The 16,382-nt window shown below is 37.1% G+C and overlaps 1 protein-coding gene across 4 annotated transcripts in view; it reads right to left on the bottom strand.

Moving 5' to 3' along the window:
- PTPRB (protein tyrosine phosphatase receptor type B) overlaps window positions 1-16,382 on the bottom strand; it is a 118,928-nt gene that overhangs the window by 49,255 nt on the left and 53,291 nt on the right. For all 4 annotated transcript variants that reach the window (XM_019455094.2, XM_019455092.2, XM_019455096.2 and 1 more), the window contains 5 exons: window positions 13,194-13,460; window positions 8,877-9,140; window positions 2,554-2,817; window positions 1,746-2,009; window positions 719-982 (listed from right to left, as the gene is read on the bottom strand). In XM_019455094.2, coding sequence (XP_019310639.2) covers window positions 719-982; window positions 1,746-2,009; window positions 2,554-2,817; window positions 8,877-9,140; window positions 13,194-13,460 — 1,323 coding nt within the window. The remainder of the gene's footprint in view (window positions 1-718; window positions 983-1,745; window positions 2,010-2,553; window positions 2,818-8,876; window positions 9,141-13,193; window positions 13,461-16,382) is intronic.

The following is a 16,382-nucleotide window of genomic DNA, read 5'->3' as shown; positions in this document are numbered from 1 at the left end:
GCCCCACAGCTAAACAAGTGGTTATGAGAATGGAAGATCTATTGTATCCCAGTATAGAGGGTATAAGGTTCGGAGCCAGACAGACTTAGATTTGAATTATAGCTTTTGGTCTTATTACTTATATACTTGATAATGTTCTATAAACTTTCTGAGCCCTATTTTCATCTGTAAGATGAAAAGAATGATCTCTATCTTCTAGTGTGACTCGAGATAATTTTAAATGCCTGGCATATAGCAGGTGCTTATAGCTTATTTTTGTTTTATAAGTAATATATTAACAGTAATATTAATATAAATAGGCACATTATTCCTTCATTTGCTACTTGTTCTTGTAACAAATGAAGTAAATGGCATAGGTGTTCATTTAAAAAAGTAATTTTGAGAAAGGGGTAAACTTTACAGAAAAGGGTAAATATTTATAGGTAGTTAATGTCAATAGTTCTAAGTGTCTACTTGTTAAAATTAAAGTTTTTATATCCTTTAGCACATATGCAAATGTATTCAAATGATTTGGTTCCTAATTACCTTTCATTTGTTTTGAAGATCTCTATTAAGAAAGAAAAATGCAAAAAAAAAAAAAAAAGTATGAGAAAGACTCTTGAAACCACATTCAATTGTAGCTTTGGATTTGGTTAGTTTTGATTTGTGAATAGCTAAGTAAGTCCATCTGTTGTCCCATTATGGATAAAATTTGGCTTTTTTCCAAGCGGGCACTCACCTGTCCGCCCAACGGCGTCTATCTGGTTCCTTAGGGACCCACTGACCGAGGCAATCACAATCTGGTACTGTTCCCCGGCCACCAGTCTATGGAATGTGTGCTCAGAGACGTGCTTGGAGATAGTCTGAGACTCAACCTTTTGATTCTGCCTGAACGCTGACACGGTGTAAGAATCAACATCGCCCCCACCAGGAGTCCAGTTGACTGTCAGGCTGTCTGTCGCCCCATTGGAAGAAATGTGAATATTTTTGACAGTGCTTGGAACTAAAAAGGAAAATAAATTTAAAAGTCATCACTCAGAGAATGAACTGTGGAAATTTTCAGCCAAAATTTTCGTGCTTCTTATATTTTGGCACTTACTAAAAGAACTTGCTCAGATTTTTCTGCCTGAATTGAAGCTGATAGGGGAAGTTTAGGGGGACATGGAAACCAGTGAGTAGAAATGAAGAATGCCAGTAGTAGAGCGAGGGGCTAGTAACATTGCCTTGGTTCAGGTCTTGGTTTTCTCATTTACTATCTGTGGAACTATAGGCAAGTTACTTAACCCTCTGTAAGTCTCAGTTTCTTCATCAGAAAAATGGCAATGTTAGTAATTGTAACCAGCCCACAGAGTTGTGAGGATTGAACAAAAATGTACATGTTAAGTTCTTTACTATGGGTCTGGCTCAAAGTAAACCGTCAATAAATGTCAACTATCATAACAACACTCCGAACAAAGTTCCAAAGAAAGGATACCCAACCAACAGAGTTTTGTTTTTTTTTTTTTTTTAATTTATATGACTTACAGGCACCAGCTATTCACATAAATCCAATGCTATTTGCTGTTTCTCTGAAAGCCTTTTTTCGTTTTACCCTGTGTTGTACTTTAGTTAATCCAGATTGGACAACATCGTTGTCACCATCAAGATAACCTCACTTCTTGCCATCTCCTTCTTACCCTAAAATCCTCATCCCAAATGCCTGGCTACCCAACATGCTAAATACACCACCACAACTACTCAGGTTCAAGAGCCACATTTGAAATTACCTGTGAAGCCCTCAATGAAGGCTGACTGCTGTACATCTCCACTGATGGTCAAGACAAGGATTTTATACTGGCGCCCTGGGGTCAGGGAGGTGAATCGATACTCAGTTGCAGTATTTACAAGGTGAAAAGGTGGAAATACTTTCATATCATTGAACAGCAGTTGGATCTCATATTGGTCAACATCCCCGTCAGCTCGTGACCAAGTCACCAGAAGGTCCTCAGTGCTCCTATTCCGCAATGTTAGATCCCTAACGGGCTCTGGGACTAGAGAGGAATAGAGAAGACACTTCAGGAATGTGACTGATTAAAGTTTACCTACACAATAATTTATGAATCACATTCAAGGAACTGGCAAACATCTCTTCCCCAAATAAACCACTTGAATTACTTCATGCATAATTAAATTAAATAAAAAAAATTGGAAGCAACTATTAAAATTATAACTTTTTTCCTGACATAAATCTTATATGTAAATGTTGGTAGAATATAATTATAAAATGAATTATGACCTCAATCATAAGATAAAAAAAGATGTCTAGAACTTTAAATGCCACAACGCAAGAGGACAAGGAAGAGAAATGGGACATTTGGCCTTCTTGCTTCCCGACTATGCTTGCTTTTATCTACCAATAAATATTCTGTAATCATAGGCCATCGCTTGGCCGAATGCTGTTAGCTCCAAGTAAGACTTACTGGGAATGTAATTTACTGATCAGTAAGCAGAGAAAATGCAAGGCTCATATATTTTATTGACTCGATGACCTTCAAGTCCCAACCAGCTACCAGATTTTGCGATCTTTCCACTTACTTGTTCTTCCATTCCCTTGTTCACTGGCTTCATATTGTCCACTTCTTGTACTAACAGTAACACTGTACAACCGTCCAGGGACTAACTTAACAAATACACACTCGTTTTCAGCCTTGGGAATGCTTTTGGTTTGAATGAAGTTGTTTTTGTTTTTAATGGTGACTTCATAGTGATCAAAATCTCCAGTAGCATGTAGCCAGGATACCTTTAAATAGTCGCTCCTGGCTGAGTTGCTAACACTGACTCCCTGGACCTTGTCAGGCACTGAAAAAGAGAACAGAGAAGTACTAAAGATATAGTGATTCTAAGTGAGTAATTGATCACAGATGACAACCTGAAACAGTAAAGGTAAGTGAGTAGATTTTTATTGTGGGCATTGAAAACAAAAGTTTTAGACCTTCAGATCACACGTTTCCAGAGGGGAAAGACTGTTATACTACACAATGTGTCTGGCCTACACAAAATGTCAGGTACAAGACTGAACATTAAAAATGATAACTGATGATTAATATGAATTGATGGTGATATTAATAATTCTAACATACCTGTTGACTCAAGATGTAATAAAAGTTACAAAGAAGAATACAAATAATCCAGAAGAAAAATGGAAGAAGAGGAAACACATAATTAATACATGAAGAGATGTCTAACATCACTGGTGATCAAATCAAGACCATGGCAAAATACCCTATAATTTTATGGCAAAATTAAAAAAACCCAATAGGACTTGGGATGAGAGAGGATCCTCAACCACAGGAGAGTGGATGAATGAACTGGTATATATACACACTGAAATTATATAACAGTCATAACTAATTGCTTTCTAACTCAAAATGTAAAAATATGGATTTTTGTGCCTTTAACATCAAAACACAAAATACAAGTGAATGTTATCAATATAAGTCCCAAGAGATTACATACTGCATAAAATAACCTTTTATTTATTTATTTTTTTAATTTTGAGAGAGAGAGAGAGCATGAGCAAAGGAGGGGCAGAGAGAGAAGGAGAGAGAGAATCCTAAGCAGGATCTGCCCTGTCAGCGCAGAGTCCCATTCGGGGTTCAATCCCACAAGCCGTGAAATCAAGACATGAGCTGAGATCAAGAGTCGGATGCTTAACTGACTGAGCCACCAAGCTAGCCCTAAAATAACCTTTTTAAAAATAATGTTAGGGGCGCCTTGGTGGCTCAGTTGGTTAAGTGTCCGACTTTGGCTCAGGTCATGACCTCGCAGTTTGTGAGTTCGAGCCCTGTGTCGGGCTCTGTGCTGACAGCTCAGAGCCTGGAGCCTGCTTTGGATTCTGTGTCTCCCTCTCTCTCTGCCCCTCCCCTGCTTATGCTCTGTCTCTCTCTGCCTCAAAAATAAATAAAACATTAAAAAAAAATAATAATGTGAGAACCAAAGTGTTTTAACATAATTTTAGGACTACATAAATAAAACTGTGCAAAATGAAAGGCAAGAAGACAGATGAAAATGGGATTCACCTTTGGATGAATCAGTGAGGTGGGAACCATATGACTTGATATAGGTTATTGTCAAGGTTCTAGCTTTTATTATAGGTAGTGGTTTCTTGTGTGTATTACATTATTAAAAATGACTAATTAAATACCTAAATTAAATTAGAAGCCTAAAAAATAAATAAAAGTGACAAAACATGGTTTCCTGAACCAAGTATTAAGATTAATCCAATTTTGTGCACCTGAGGTTACCCCCAATAAATATACAAAGAAACAAACAATGTGTACTTGTGGTTTTCTCTCAACCAGTCTATCAATTGATCAATCAATTGGACAAAGCCTGTGTCTAAACCTTCTCTTCCACTTTCCTTTGAAGCACGAAATGACCCAGAAATTTCAATATTTTGGCTTCTAAACCACATTTTCCATGATGTTTCTCACACCTACCGTTGCATTTTATTATATTTTGTTGGCATATGTGTAGTGGTTAGTTTTTGTATTAGAATATATCTCTCTGCAAAAAAATAAATTAAAAAAAAAAAAAAAAAGACTATATCTCACTGCAGATATGGAGCCAGGACAGGTATGCTTTCTTCAAGATATTTACCCAAACCAATTACAGTGTACCTAGAATTTATTCATCATAGAATAAAGGAAAAGAAATTTGGAAGTTTTTATGCACATGGGCTAAGTAAGAAAAGTCAATGACCCAGGCAATTTATTGAAGACAAAGCAACTATTACAGGAAGAAAAACCAGGTTACACACCATGTTAAGTCAATAAGGGGCTTTCCAGGTGGAATTGGAGGTAATCTGTGAGACTTGCCTTGCTGCACGATGAGATGATGTGATGCAGAATTAGAAATATTGATATTTTTACCCAAAATGTAGAACAAAAGCATTAGAAAAGGAAAAGGGCTTTGACACAATCAGCCAAAATCAACAAGACAGCAACTCAGACGTGACTCTATGTTAAACTGATTTGTTGGGGGGCAATGGCTTGCCTTGATTGACTCATTGTATCAAATCCAAGTTCATGCTGGTTTAAAGAGTCAAGCAGGTGCTTTGAATAAAGGGTCACTGTTTTGTTTTTTTTTTTTTTTTTTTGCATTTCAAAACAATCTTAGCAAAAGGCTTGCAGTATGAAGATCAGATGGATAGGGAACGTTCATGAGTTGACAGAGAGGGGAAGCAAGGGGTTAGTAGTTGGATGATACATCCTTTAACTCTGGTGATTTTTAGGCTCCAAGCTGATCAACATAAGACACTGACATAAGGCTGCTTCATAAATGGAAATCTACTTTTCACATCTCAGTCATTATTGTGATTTTATCACTATAATTAGGCTTTAAATCATTTGACGGTAGGGCATAGCTCTTTATATCCCCAACCAGGGCTTTCAGGGATAGCACTATGTAATGGAAATAGCGCTTGGAGCTAGGTTGAACTTGATTACTGGTTAGCAATGTGACTTTCCCTCCTGGACTTTATCACCAAATGAGATGGGATTAGATCAATCTACGGACACTTTCAATGTTAGCATCCTGTAGCAATGTAAATCAGTGGTTCTTAACCTTTTTGAGGTCACAGAAACTTCGAAAATCACACACTGTCTCCTCAAAGAAATAACACATACTTTTCCTATCTGCAACAATTTCATAGGCAGTTTCAGGGGTTATGACATTCCTAACCTCTACCCACGGGGCACTAAAAACTAGCTAGAGCTAAGTGATTTCTGATTGTTAATTTATTGAACATTTATTGAGTGTCTATGAGGCTCCAGACCCTTTGCTAGGTAACAGGATGAAATCAATTGTCCTGATCCTCATGCAAAAAATGAATTTTTTTTTCATAGTTTTAGATTTTTGTAAGGTCTTTGAGTCCAGAAGATGATTGGCTAATTCTTGCGTTCAGCAACAGCAATAAAATTATAAGTTCTTATATAAGCCAGATTTTGAAAAAAAACACGCAAAAAAAGACATGGTTCCAGACATAAAGGCAATCACAGACGGAGAGATGCAAAAGACTGCAATGAGTGCTAAATTTCTCCTAGAAAGAATTAATAAGAACTGAGAGGGACACATGGCACAGCATGATGGAGTTAAGTGGACAGAGGAGCAAGGGAGGAGAACCATTGTAACTTTAAGTAGTAATGCTCTCTGTTTGCACTATTGGCAAGAAAAGTAAAATAAAGATATACCAGTGAAAACTTTTGTGAGAGTCAATAGCAGATCCTAGCAAAGGCTAACGTGTCAAAAGGGATTTTGAAATTTTTGGTTTCGGTGAATGTGAATACACTTTGGTTTTGGAAACCTGACAAATTCATTTTTTTTTTTTTTTACAGTATATTCTTCTAATTTCTTTTTTGTTATTATTTTTTCCAGTTTTATTGAGAAATAACTGATATATATCACTGTATAAATTTAAGGCATATAACATAATGGTTTCATTTATAAATACTATGAAATGATTATCACAGTTGGTTCAGCTAACATCCAATATCTCCTACAGATACAATAAAAAGAAAAGAAAGAAGAAAAGAAAAAAGGAGAAAAATTTTCTCCTTATGATGAAAACTCTTATGATTTAATCTGTTAACAATTTTCCTATAGATCATACAGTAGTCACAGTCATTCATGGGGTACTTTACATCACTGGCACTTATTTACTTTATAACTGGAAGTTTGTACCTTTGGGCCATCTTCCTCTAATTCTCCCTTCCCCCACCGTCTGCCCCTGTTAAGAATAAGTCCGATCCCTTTTTCTCTGAGTTTGTTTTTGCTTTAGTTTTAGATTCTACATATAAGTTAGGTCAGAGTATTTGTCTTTCTCTTTCTGACTTATTTCACTTAGCACAATGCTTTCAAGGTCCATCCATGTTGCTGCAAATGGTAGGATTTCTTCATTTTTATGGCTGAACACTATTCCATTATATAGATATACCACAACTTCTTTATCCATTCATCCATTGATGGACACTTAGATTGTTTCCATGTTTTGGCTACTGTATATAATGCTGCTATGAACACAAGGGTGCAGATACCTTTTTGAGCTAGTGATTTTGTTTCCTTTGGATATATTCCCCCAAGAGGAATGGTGGGATCATGTGGTCATTCTTAAATTTTGAGGATCTTCCATACTGTTTTCCATTGTAGCTGTATCAATTTATACTCCCAACAGTGCACAAGGGATCCCTTTTCTCCATGTCCATGACTGCATTTATCTATTGTCTTTTGATGATGGCCAGAGGTAATATTGCATTGTGGCTTTAATTTGCATCTCCCTGGTGACTAGTGATGTTGACCATCTTTTCATGTATATGTTGAACTTTGTATATCTTTCTTGGAGAAATGACTGTTCAGGTCCTTTGCCCATTTTTAAATAGAGTTATTTACTTTTTTGCCATTGAGTTGTATAAGTTATTTCTATTTAGAATATTAATGATGAATTTGATATTAACCCCTTATCAGATATGGTTTGCAAATATTCTTTTCCATTCCATAGGTTGTTTTTTCACTTTGTTGATGGCTTCTTTTGCTGTGCAGAATCTTTTAGTTTGACGTAGTCCCACTTGTTCATTTTTTATTTTGTTGCTTGTGCTTTTTATGTCATATGCAAAAACTCACCACCAAGGCCCATGTCAAAAAGCTTTCTTCTTATGTTTTCTTCTAGGAATTTTATATTTTAAGGTTTTACATTTAAGTCTTTCATACATTTTGAGTTAATTTTTGTCAGTGGTGTAAGATATGGGTCCAGTTTCATTCTTTTACACGTGCATATCCAATTATCTCTGTATGTTTATTAAAGAGACTGTCTTTTCTACATTGAATATTCTTGACTCTCTTGCCAAAAACCCCTGACATTTTTAAATTAAACAAGTTCTTAAAATTTTTTAATGTTTGTTTTTATTTTTGACGGGGGGGGGGGCAAGCAGGGGAGGGGCAGAGAGAGAAGGAGACACAGAATCCGAAGTGGGCTCTACTGAGCTGTCAGCAAAGAGCCTGACACTGGGCTTGAATTCACAAACCAAGACGTCATGACCTGAGCTGAAGTTGGACACTTAACCAACTAAGCCATCCCGGTGTTCCAAAACCCTGGCATTTTTAAATGCAAATATCAACCCATAGCTTAGCAGGAAAGATCTGACAAAATATTAATGTCAAACTTAAGCAGAAATCTCAGATGTAACCCCGCCAAAAGCATAAGTACGTTGGGAAAATGGTAGCTGTCTAAATTTAGTTCTTTCCATCACATCGAAGACCTGGCATTCATTGCTTTTGCTAAGATTGTGCTCCTGGTCCCAAGACTATGAAAGTTCACATCTTCACCTTGTGTGAAAAAGAGTGAACAGTAGACTTTGACCAAATAGGCATCTCAGAAAGGATTTCAGGACAGATAACTTTGTAGGCTCTGGAGCCATTCAGAACTGGGGTTAAATACAGAAAGGCACTGGCTGTTTCACAAGTTAAACAGTGGAGCAAGTAGGTTATTTAACCTTTCTGAAGCTTGATTTCCTGATCTGTAAAGTGGGAATACTAACAACGACCTCAATCAGGAATTTGCAAGAATTAAGTTAGTTAACATAGACAGTGTCTAGCAACTGAAAAGTACTCCCAGAAAACACTTGTTACTATATTTGCATATAATATGAATTCTAGCCACAAATGTAGCGTTCATCTTACTTTAAAGGAAACATCTGCTCACATAAGGAATTTCCAGGCTCAGAATTTGAAGACTCTGTCACAATTCTGTGATCTCAAAAAGCCCTTAATCCGATCATTACAGAACGGTTGCAGATCTGATGCCCTGAGCCACACATAGCCAGGCAGTTCTCACAGAGCCTGGATCTCCGTATATATAGCCTTACCTGTTCGCTCCTGGCTGAAGGAATGGTTTTCATACTTGCCACTCCTTGTAGTTATGGTCACATTGTAGAGGCGGCCTGGAGTAAGGGAGCTGAAGGAACATTCGCTGATAGACTTGGCAATGATGAGGGACTGAATTACCCTGCTGCCATGAGAGAGGGTCACCACATAGTTATCTACATCTCCGGGAGCCGGCAGCCAGGAGATGCTCAGGTAGTCGTTCCGACCAGAATTGTTCACCGTCACTCCACTCACACTGGATGGGACTGGGGTTTAAAAAGTGGGGGAGAAAATTTAAAAAGAAAGCACAGTCAAAAGTCTGGAGTCATCTACGACGGCCAGCAAAATACAGTGTGGACTCAGGAGATCTCAACTGATTACCTAAGAGGTCAAAGATGTGTGGGCATTTCACTTTAGCTTCTGGAAGCTGAGTGTTCTTATATCAGCAAGGCTAGCCCAAATAAAAATGCAAGGAGGTCTTTTGGGTGCCTTATAAATATATGGATGCCGCTACTGTATTTTTATGGTGTTGTTTGTAAGATATTTTAAGTGGAGGCATTTTTAGGTGAATATGTCAGGAGGTTCCCTCTGTAGGAAAAGGAAAAAACATTAAAAATCCAAATTGCTGAATCCAATCAGCTCAAACCAAACCCATCAATAAGCAAAGATGTTTGAAGGGAAAGGTGAACGTTGCCATAACTTTTCTAAAGAGCTTAGACTTTGGGATAGTTTTGATTTCCTTGTGATGAAATTATTTATTCCTGGGGAGTCTAATAACTAACACGACCAAAGGGGTTGCATCTTCCCTTTGTAAAGCATTTCCTGCCCTCTAGTGGCAAGAAATAAACCTAAAAGCGCATCCTGAAAGCAACAAATCAGGAGGTTGACCCAACTGTGGGCAGAAAAGCTATTGTGGTGATAACGGCCATCATCATTTGCCTATTTTAATTGGGGCTTAATGCTGCAAACATTTATTGAGGACCTACTATTTGCCACATACACAAAAATGGAAAAGATGTGGATGCCTTCAAGGAGCTTCTTGGCTAGAAACAGTATGCAAATTAATCATTGTGATATCGAGTGGTAATTGTACCTGTATCAGAAATAAGTGTACAGTAAATAGTATTGCCAGTAGTGAATATCAGAATAAAATCCTGTAGTGTATACAAACTGCACTACTGTTTTCATCATTGGTTCACTACTTTAGCTAAACATTTTCATATAATTGTCACCAGCAGTACATCATGTACAATGGACAGGGTCCAGCTAAATGACCTCTGAGAATCCTTCTAATCTAATATGCTCTGACTTTGTGACTTAAGCCCCAAAATTGTCTTTACACGTGCAAGCACTTGTCCATCACCAAAAATTATAAATAGCACTGTATCGAACAACTTTGCTAATGCTGTTCCATGTATATGAACATTTCCTGTACATAAAGTTGAACTTTTTAGCCACATTTATATATTGATGTCTTCCTCCCTCCCTCCATCCCTCCCTCCCTCCCTTCCTTCATCCCTCCTTCCTTCCCCTCTTTCTTAACCTTAATGTAACAATCTGTACATCCCCTGGTTGCTCTCAAAGAATTATGCTTGTTTTTTAAAACTGCTAGAAATATTTGCAAGTACTGGCATTTTATTAGAAAAGATACAATTATCAGATGTCTTGTCAAAAATATAAATTCATGTTTATGAAAAACAGATATGAAATTTGTTTTTCCTTTAGAAAAAGAATTTTCTCAGGTTAGAATTAGATTTGTTAAGCATATCCGATATCTTGCATTTTAAATATTGTTTTTAAGATTTTTTTAAGTTTATTTAGTTATTTTGAGAGACAGCAAGTGTGAGCAGGACAGGGACAGAAAGAGAGGGAGAGAAAGAATCAGAAGCAGGCTGCAGGCACTGTCAGCACGGAGCCCAACGTGGGGCTCGATCTCACGAACTGTGAGATCGTGACTTGAGCTGAAATCAATGGTCTGCCGCTTAACTGACTAAGCCACTCAGGCGCCCCTGAATTTTAAATATTTTGCCACCTTATCTAGGCTGAAGGTTTATTTATGTGTTTCAACTCTGTGGAAGTATAAGTGAAAGAGACAACCTTTCAAAACCTTTCAATTATTTCAGCACTGACAGATCTTTCAGCAATTTGAGTAGATGGTAATGACTATCCAGGCTTTAGCCACTGAATTTTTTATAATCTACTGTATACAAAATTTACTAATCTAGGAAAATTTCAAAATCTCTAGTCATTGTGTTTCTATAGTGGTATCCCATATTCCCCCTTTCCCATGATAACGTCTGCACTCTTAATGTGTTTGAATAAAATAATTCATGCTTATATTTATTCACATTTTGCCCTTTCCTCAAAGCATTGTGATCATTCTTCACAGAATTTTTTTGTCTTGGTTTTGCATACTTCTGTTAAATACAGTGGGTCAAATACTGATATCTCTGCTACAATTGAAATTTAGGCATAAAAACAACTACAGGCCCCACTTACTCCAAGTGGTATAAGGCACCAAACTGTTTTAGTATATCACAGTAAGTCAGAAAGCCCTTAAGGTATTTTAAAATGGGAATTAACTTATGTGGCAGAATCTGACTAGTTGTGCTTCTCTTTCCTCTTGGACACAGAACTAGAAGATATTTCCCGGCCTTCCCCGCATGACATGTAGCCATATAGTTGTGTTCCCACCAGTGGAATGTGGGGGGAAGTGATGCATCTACTTCCAGGTCCGATCATCTTCCCCTGCCTGGAACCTCTATTCTCTGGAGAAATGGACAGAGTTCTGAGGACCTAGAGGAAGGAAGAGCCACAGATGGTAGGAGCCTGGATCCCTGAACTATTGCTTGGGAAAGAACCAACCAATAGAGCTATCTAATCAGGAACCCCCACATTGCACAGTTGTGTAAGCAGGAAGTAAGTCAGTCTGATCTGACTAACATGACTGCAACTCGCTGGGAAATGGGTGCAGCCTCTCCTCAACCCTTACCTCAGCTTTCTTAATTCTCCTTCCCTCCTCCAGTAGGGGTAAATTGGCGTATATTACTAGGGATGGATTAGAAAATGGAGGTTTTGAGACATAAGTTAACTGCAGAGCTACAACCAGACTCTAGGCCTCCTGATTCACAAGCTAAGTTTTTCAGTCCCCTACCCCCAATTATGCTACACCAATGGTTGGTGCTAAGAAGTACTGAAAAAGGAGAAAGAAGGTATCAGGAAGAAGGATGTGGGTAGTAACAACGTCAGCTACCACAGAAGGAGAAAATGAGAAAAACGGTATGTATCAGTGAATTTCTTCCAAAACGAGGAAATACCTTTTCAATGACTTAGTTGCTTTTCTGGGAGAGTTAATGAAGTTAATGTTCTTTGGGTTCATTAAGTAGATGAGATTCATGATTTGTAGAAAAGGGACCTATCGATGATGCCTACAGCTGATACTCAGATGTAGGCATCAGAAATCTAGAAGAAGCAGCCTGAAATCCAACTTATGATCATATAAAATTAAGTAGGTAAAGTCACTGACCTGATTCTGAGTTCATTAGTAATTATCAAAGCTTCTACTGAATGCATTTTTTTTCTTTCTAAGAATCGGGAACATAAGTTGTATATTGTCTATTTATATTCTTTCTTGGTATTGTGCAGAAAATTGTATCTCCTTCTTTGGTGCCAACCCTGTCAGATGCACATGACCACATAGCTCTTTGCCCTATTTGACTGTGATCTCTTCAAGGTCAGGGAACATTGTTTAGTATTAATAGTATTAATATAGTATTAAGCACTTGTTTAATGCTGCTTATGAAAATATATGTGATTTGGGAATTTTATTAACTCAACTTTGAACCACAGACATTAGAGATCATTTCCTTTCTATGTCTTGAAAGAATATGAAAGGGAGTGGAATTTCCTTTTTTAAAAGAAATCTCATTACTTGTCTTCATCTTAACTGGGCCATGAACATTAAGGAAATCATCAACTGAATGTGGGGATAAGCCTCGGCATCAAATCACTATTATGTTGCCGCAAAGGTTTTTATGACACATTTATGGGAGATTTTAGAAAATTCAGAATTCATTCTCATTTACCCTCACCCACCCTGCAATTTCCATTCCTAGAAGAGTAACATGAGTTACTAAGAGTAACTCCTAAGAGTTCTAAGAGTTACTAAGGAGTTGTAAGAGTTACTCCTAGAAGAGTAACCACCTTGCGGATGGTTGGTATTGAAACTTGGCTTTTGGGAGAGTCAAAAATGGATCTGTTTTCAGGATGTTTAAAAAAATCCTAGAATATAGGATTGAGCTGCCATGGGCTCCTCTTACCTGTCCTTCCCTCCACCACCACTTGTCGGGATGAGATTCCTCCGCTTACTGTTGTTACAACCACAGAGTAGAGACTGCCTGATTTGAGGGAGTGGAAGCTGTATCTGCTGGTCTCACTGGAGACACTTTCGTTTTTGATGACCACGTTTTCATGGATCAGTAAGACTTGGTAGAACTCTACGTCTCCCAGTGCCTGGGTCCAGTTAGTAAACAGACTGCTGGTTGTCCCTTGGTTGGCCACATACAAGCCAGTCACTTGGGCAGGCACTAAACCACAGTAGAGAAGAAGAAAAAAAAAGAAAAGCAAAACAGATGACATTTAATCACCCTAAGGAAGTGTAACAAAGTGAGTCAAAAATGGAGACAGTCTTGAAGATGCTAAAAATATATCTACATTTTTTTTGCTATAGACTCTCAGCTCTATTTCCTGTGGCATATGGCAAACTACTCCCATACAGAAGCTGTTTATATGGAAAATCAAAATTACCTCAGATCCAAGGATGAGATGAAGCATACCTATTAAGTAGTTCTGATTTTACATGTTCAGTAATGAAAGAATTTTATTTTTGAATATTGCCTACTTTATGTGATTTCATCTGTCCTTACCTCATGAGAACTGAGTGCTACATTAGCTACCTGAGCTGATGGTTGTTATGGGGTGGTAGTGGGAAATCCCTTCAACCTGATGATTAGGTTGTAGTTTAAAACCGGTTAATTCCTTACTGGCGCATTCTCAAGAGGACCATTATTACTATACGTGAAAATGCTACAATAGTATAAATTATATTATCTTATAATACTGGCAATTAACAATGATAACCATAACTAGTAGTGGGAACTATTAGTTCCTGCTTTGTGCCAGTTATGGCCTCTATAGTTTTTAGAAATCATATTATTTGATACTCATTCGAAACTCTACATTTGATTTCATTTGATTCTCTTTACTGATGAGGAAACCAAAGACAATTAAATATAAGTAACTTAGCCTATTATCACAGTGCTAATGAAGAGTCATCCTGGAATCCAAAGCCTGATCTATCTAACCTGTGAGCCTGTGCCCTTCTCCTATTAACAACTATTGTGATTTCTAACCTACCCATTAAAAAATCTCTTACACAGATCTTAAAGCTGACTCTTGATCAATGTATTTGATTTTCTTTGTGCCTCTTCCCTGAATTTTGGTAATCAAAAGGATTGGAATCGTGGCACAACCCTTCTTAGAATTTGTTAACTCTTGGATTAAGATACAAATATATTCATTAAAAAATATTATTGTAGTTGGGTCGGAAGATTCAATTCTCATTTTAAATTTCATATGGAAAGCAAAGGAACTAATATGCCAAATAATTTTGAAAAAGAACAAAGTTGGAGGAGTAACATCGTCTGATTTCAAGACTTACTAGAAAGCTTCAGTAATGAAGGCAGTGTGATACTGGCAAAAAGACAGAAACATAGATCGATGCAACAGAATTGAGAGTCCAGAAATAGACCAACACATATATAGTCAATTGATTTTTTTACAGAGATGTGAGGGCAATTCAGTGGAGGAAGAAGGGTCTTTTCAACAAATAGGACTGGAATTATTAGATATCCACATGCAGAGACAAAAACTTTGGCCCAGATCTCACACACATATAAAAATGAACTCAGGATGGATTATGCACTTCAATTAAAAATGTAAAACTATAAAAACTCTAGGTGAAAATCTTTGTGACCCTGTACAAGGCAAGGATTTTTTAACATGACACCAAAAGTATGGTCCATGAAATAAAAAAACTGATAAATTGGATACCAAAATTAAAAACTTACATTCTGTAAAATACACTAATACATTAATGAAAAGACAAGCCACAGACTGAGAGAAACCACTTCAATACACATTTATGACAAAAGGACTAATATCTGAATATATAAAGAATTCTCAAAATTAAGTGATAAAAAACAAACAACCCCATCAAAAAATGGACAAATATTTGAAAACATGTTCTTCCCCAAAGAAGATACATGAATGGTAAATAGGCATATGGAAAGATGCTCAAAACCATTAGGCATTAGAGAAAGGCAAGTTAAAACTGCATGATATATCTCTACACACTTATTGGAATGGCTAAAAAAACCCAAAAAACCAAAAAAACACAAAACTTGCAAAACCAAGTGCTACTGAGATCATGGAGGAACTGGAAATCTCACATATTGTTGGTGGGGATGTAAAATTTTACAACTGTTTTGGAAAACAGTTTGGTAGTTTCTTCCAAAGTTAAACAATACACTTACCATAGGGTCCAGTAATGTGAATGTTGAGAATGATGGAAATGATCTTAAGACTCACAAAATGCCTTGGACTCCCAATTCTGGCAATATAGTGGGCTACATACTGTGAAAATCCCCCCCAGTAAATACAACTATGTGTGTTGGATAAAATATAAATATATAAATGTACGAGTGCATTGTCAAGAATGTAAGGAACTCTCAGAGACCTAAAAGTGATAGAAAGGTAATTGGTTCACCGAAGCATACTTTCATTTTGGTGGCATTTTTCAAACATAAATTGAAGCTTTGATTTATGGATTTGCACGATCTATAGGATAGGAGGTAAAGTGTAGGACTTTTCCAAACTGAGGAACCTCATAGGTGACCCTGCATAACACTGGGTCCTGAAAGGTTACATTCTAAGTGTAAGTGAAATAAATATTCCCTCTCTGCTCTCAGCCTCCTTGGCACTGGATGGAGAAGAAAACCATTTCTGCTGAGCATTCATAACCTCAAGATGGTTTCAGTGAGTTTTCAACCCAGGTTCATTAATACCGGGTGCTCAAAAACCTCAAGTTGAAAATTCAGATTAAAATAGGTCTGGGTTGATAGCCACTCGTGCACCTCAAAGGATCAAATGAAAATAAAACTCTAAAACCCATCTTCAAACAAGGCCTCAAAGAATTCTCACAAGGTTTCCAAGGTGAATTTAAGGACTCATAAACATTTCAGGAAGTAAAGCACCATGAGCAAAAGGCAGCAAACCCAAAAGACAACAGGATTGAACCCCTTAAGATTTCACCTATTATAATTATCAGACACAGAAGAAAGTAAAATAAAAATGATTTACTTATAACAACAAACGTGGATAATGGAAATATGACAAAAGAGCAAACGAGCACAAAAAAGATATAGAAAGAGAACTAAAGAGAATGTTTC

This window comes from Panthera pardus, unplaced genomic scaffold (genome assembly GCF_024362965.1).
Source record: "Panthera pardus isolate Hobbes unplaced genomic scaffold, ASM2436296v1 HiC_scaffold_6, whole genome shotgun sequence".
NCBI classification, from domain to species: Eukaryota; Metazoa; Chordata; class Mammalia; order Carnivora; family Felidae; genus Panthera; species Panthera pardus.
Note: the sequence above shows the minus strand (reverse complement) of the source record. Positions and strands in the feature narration are given on the sequence as shown.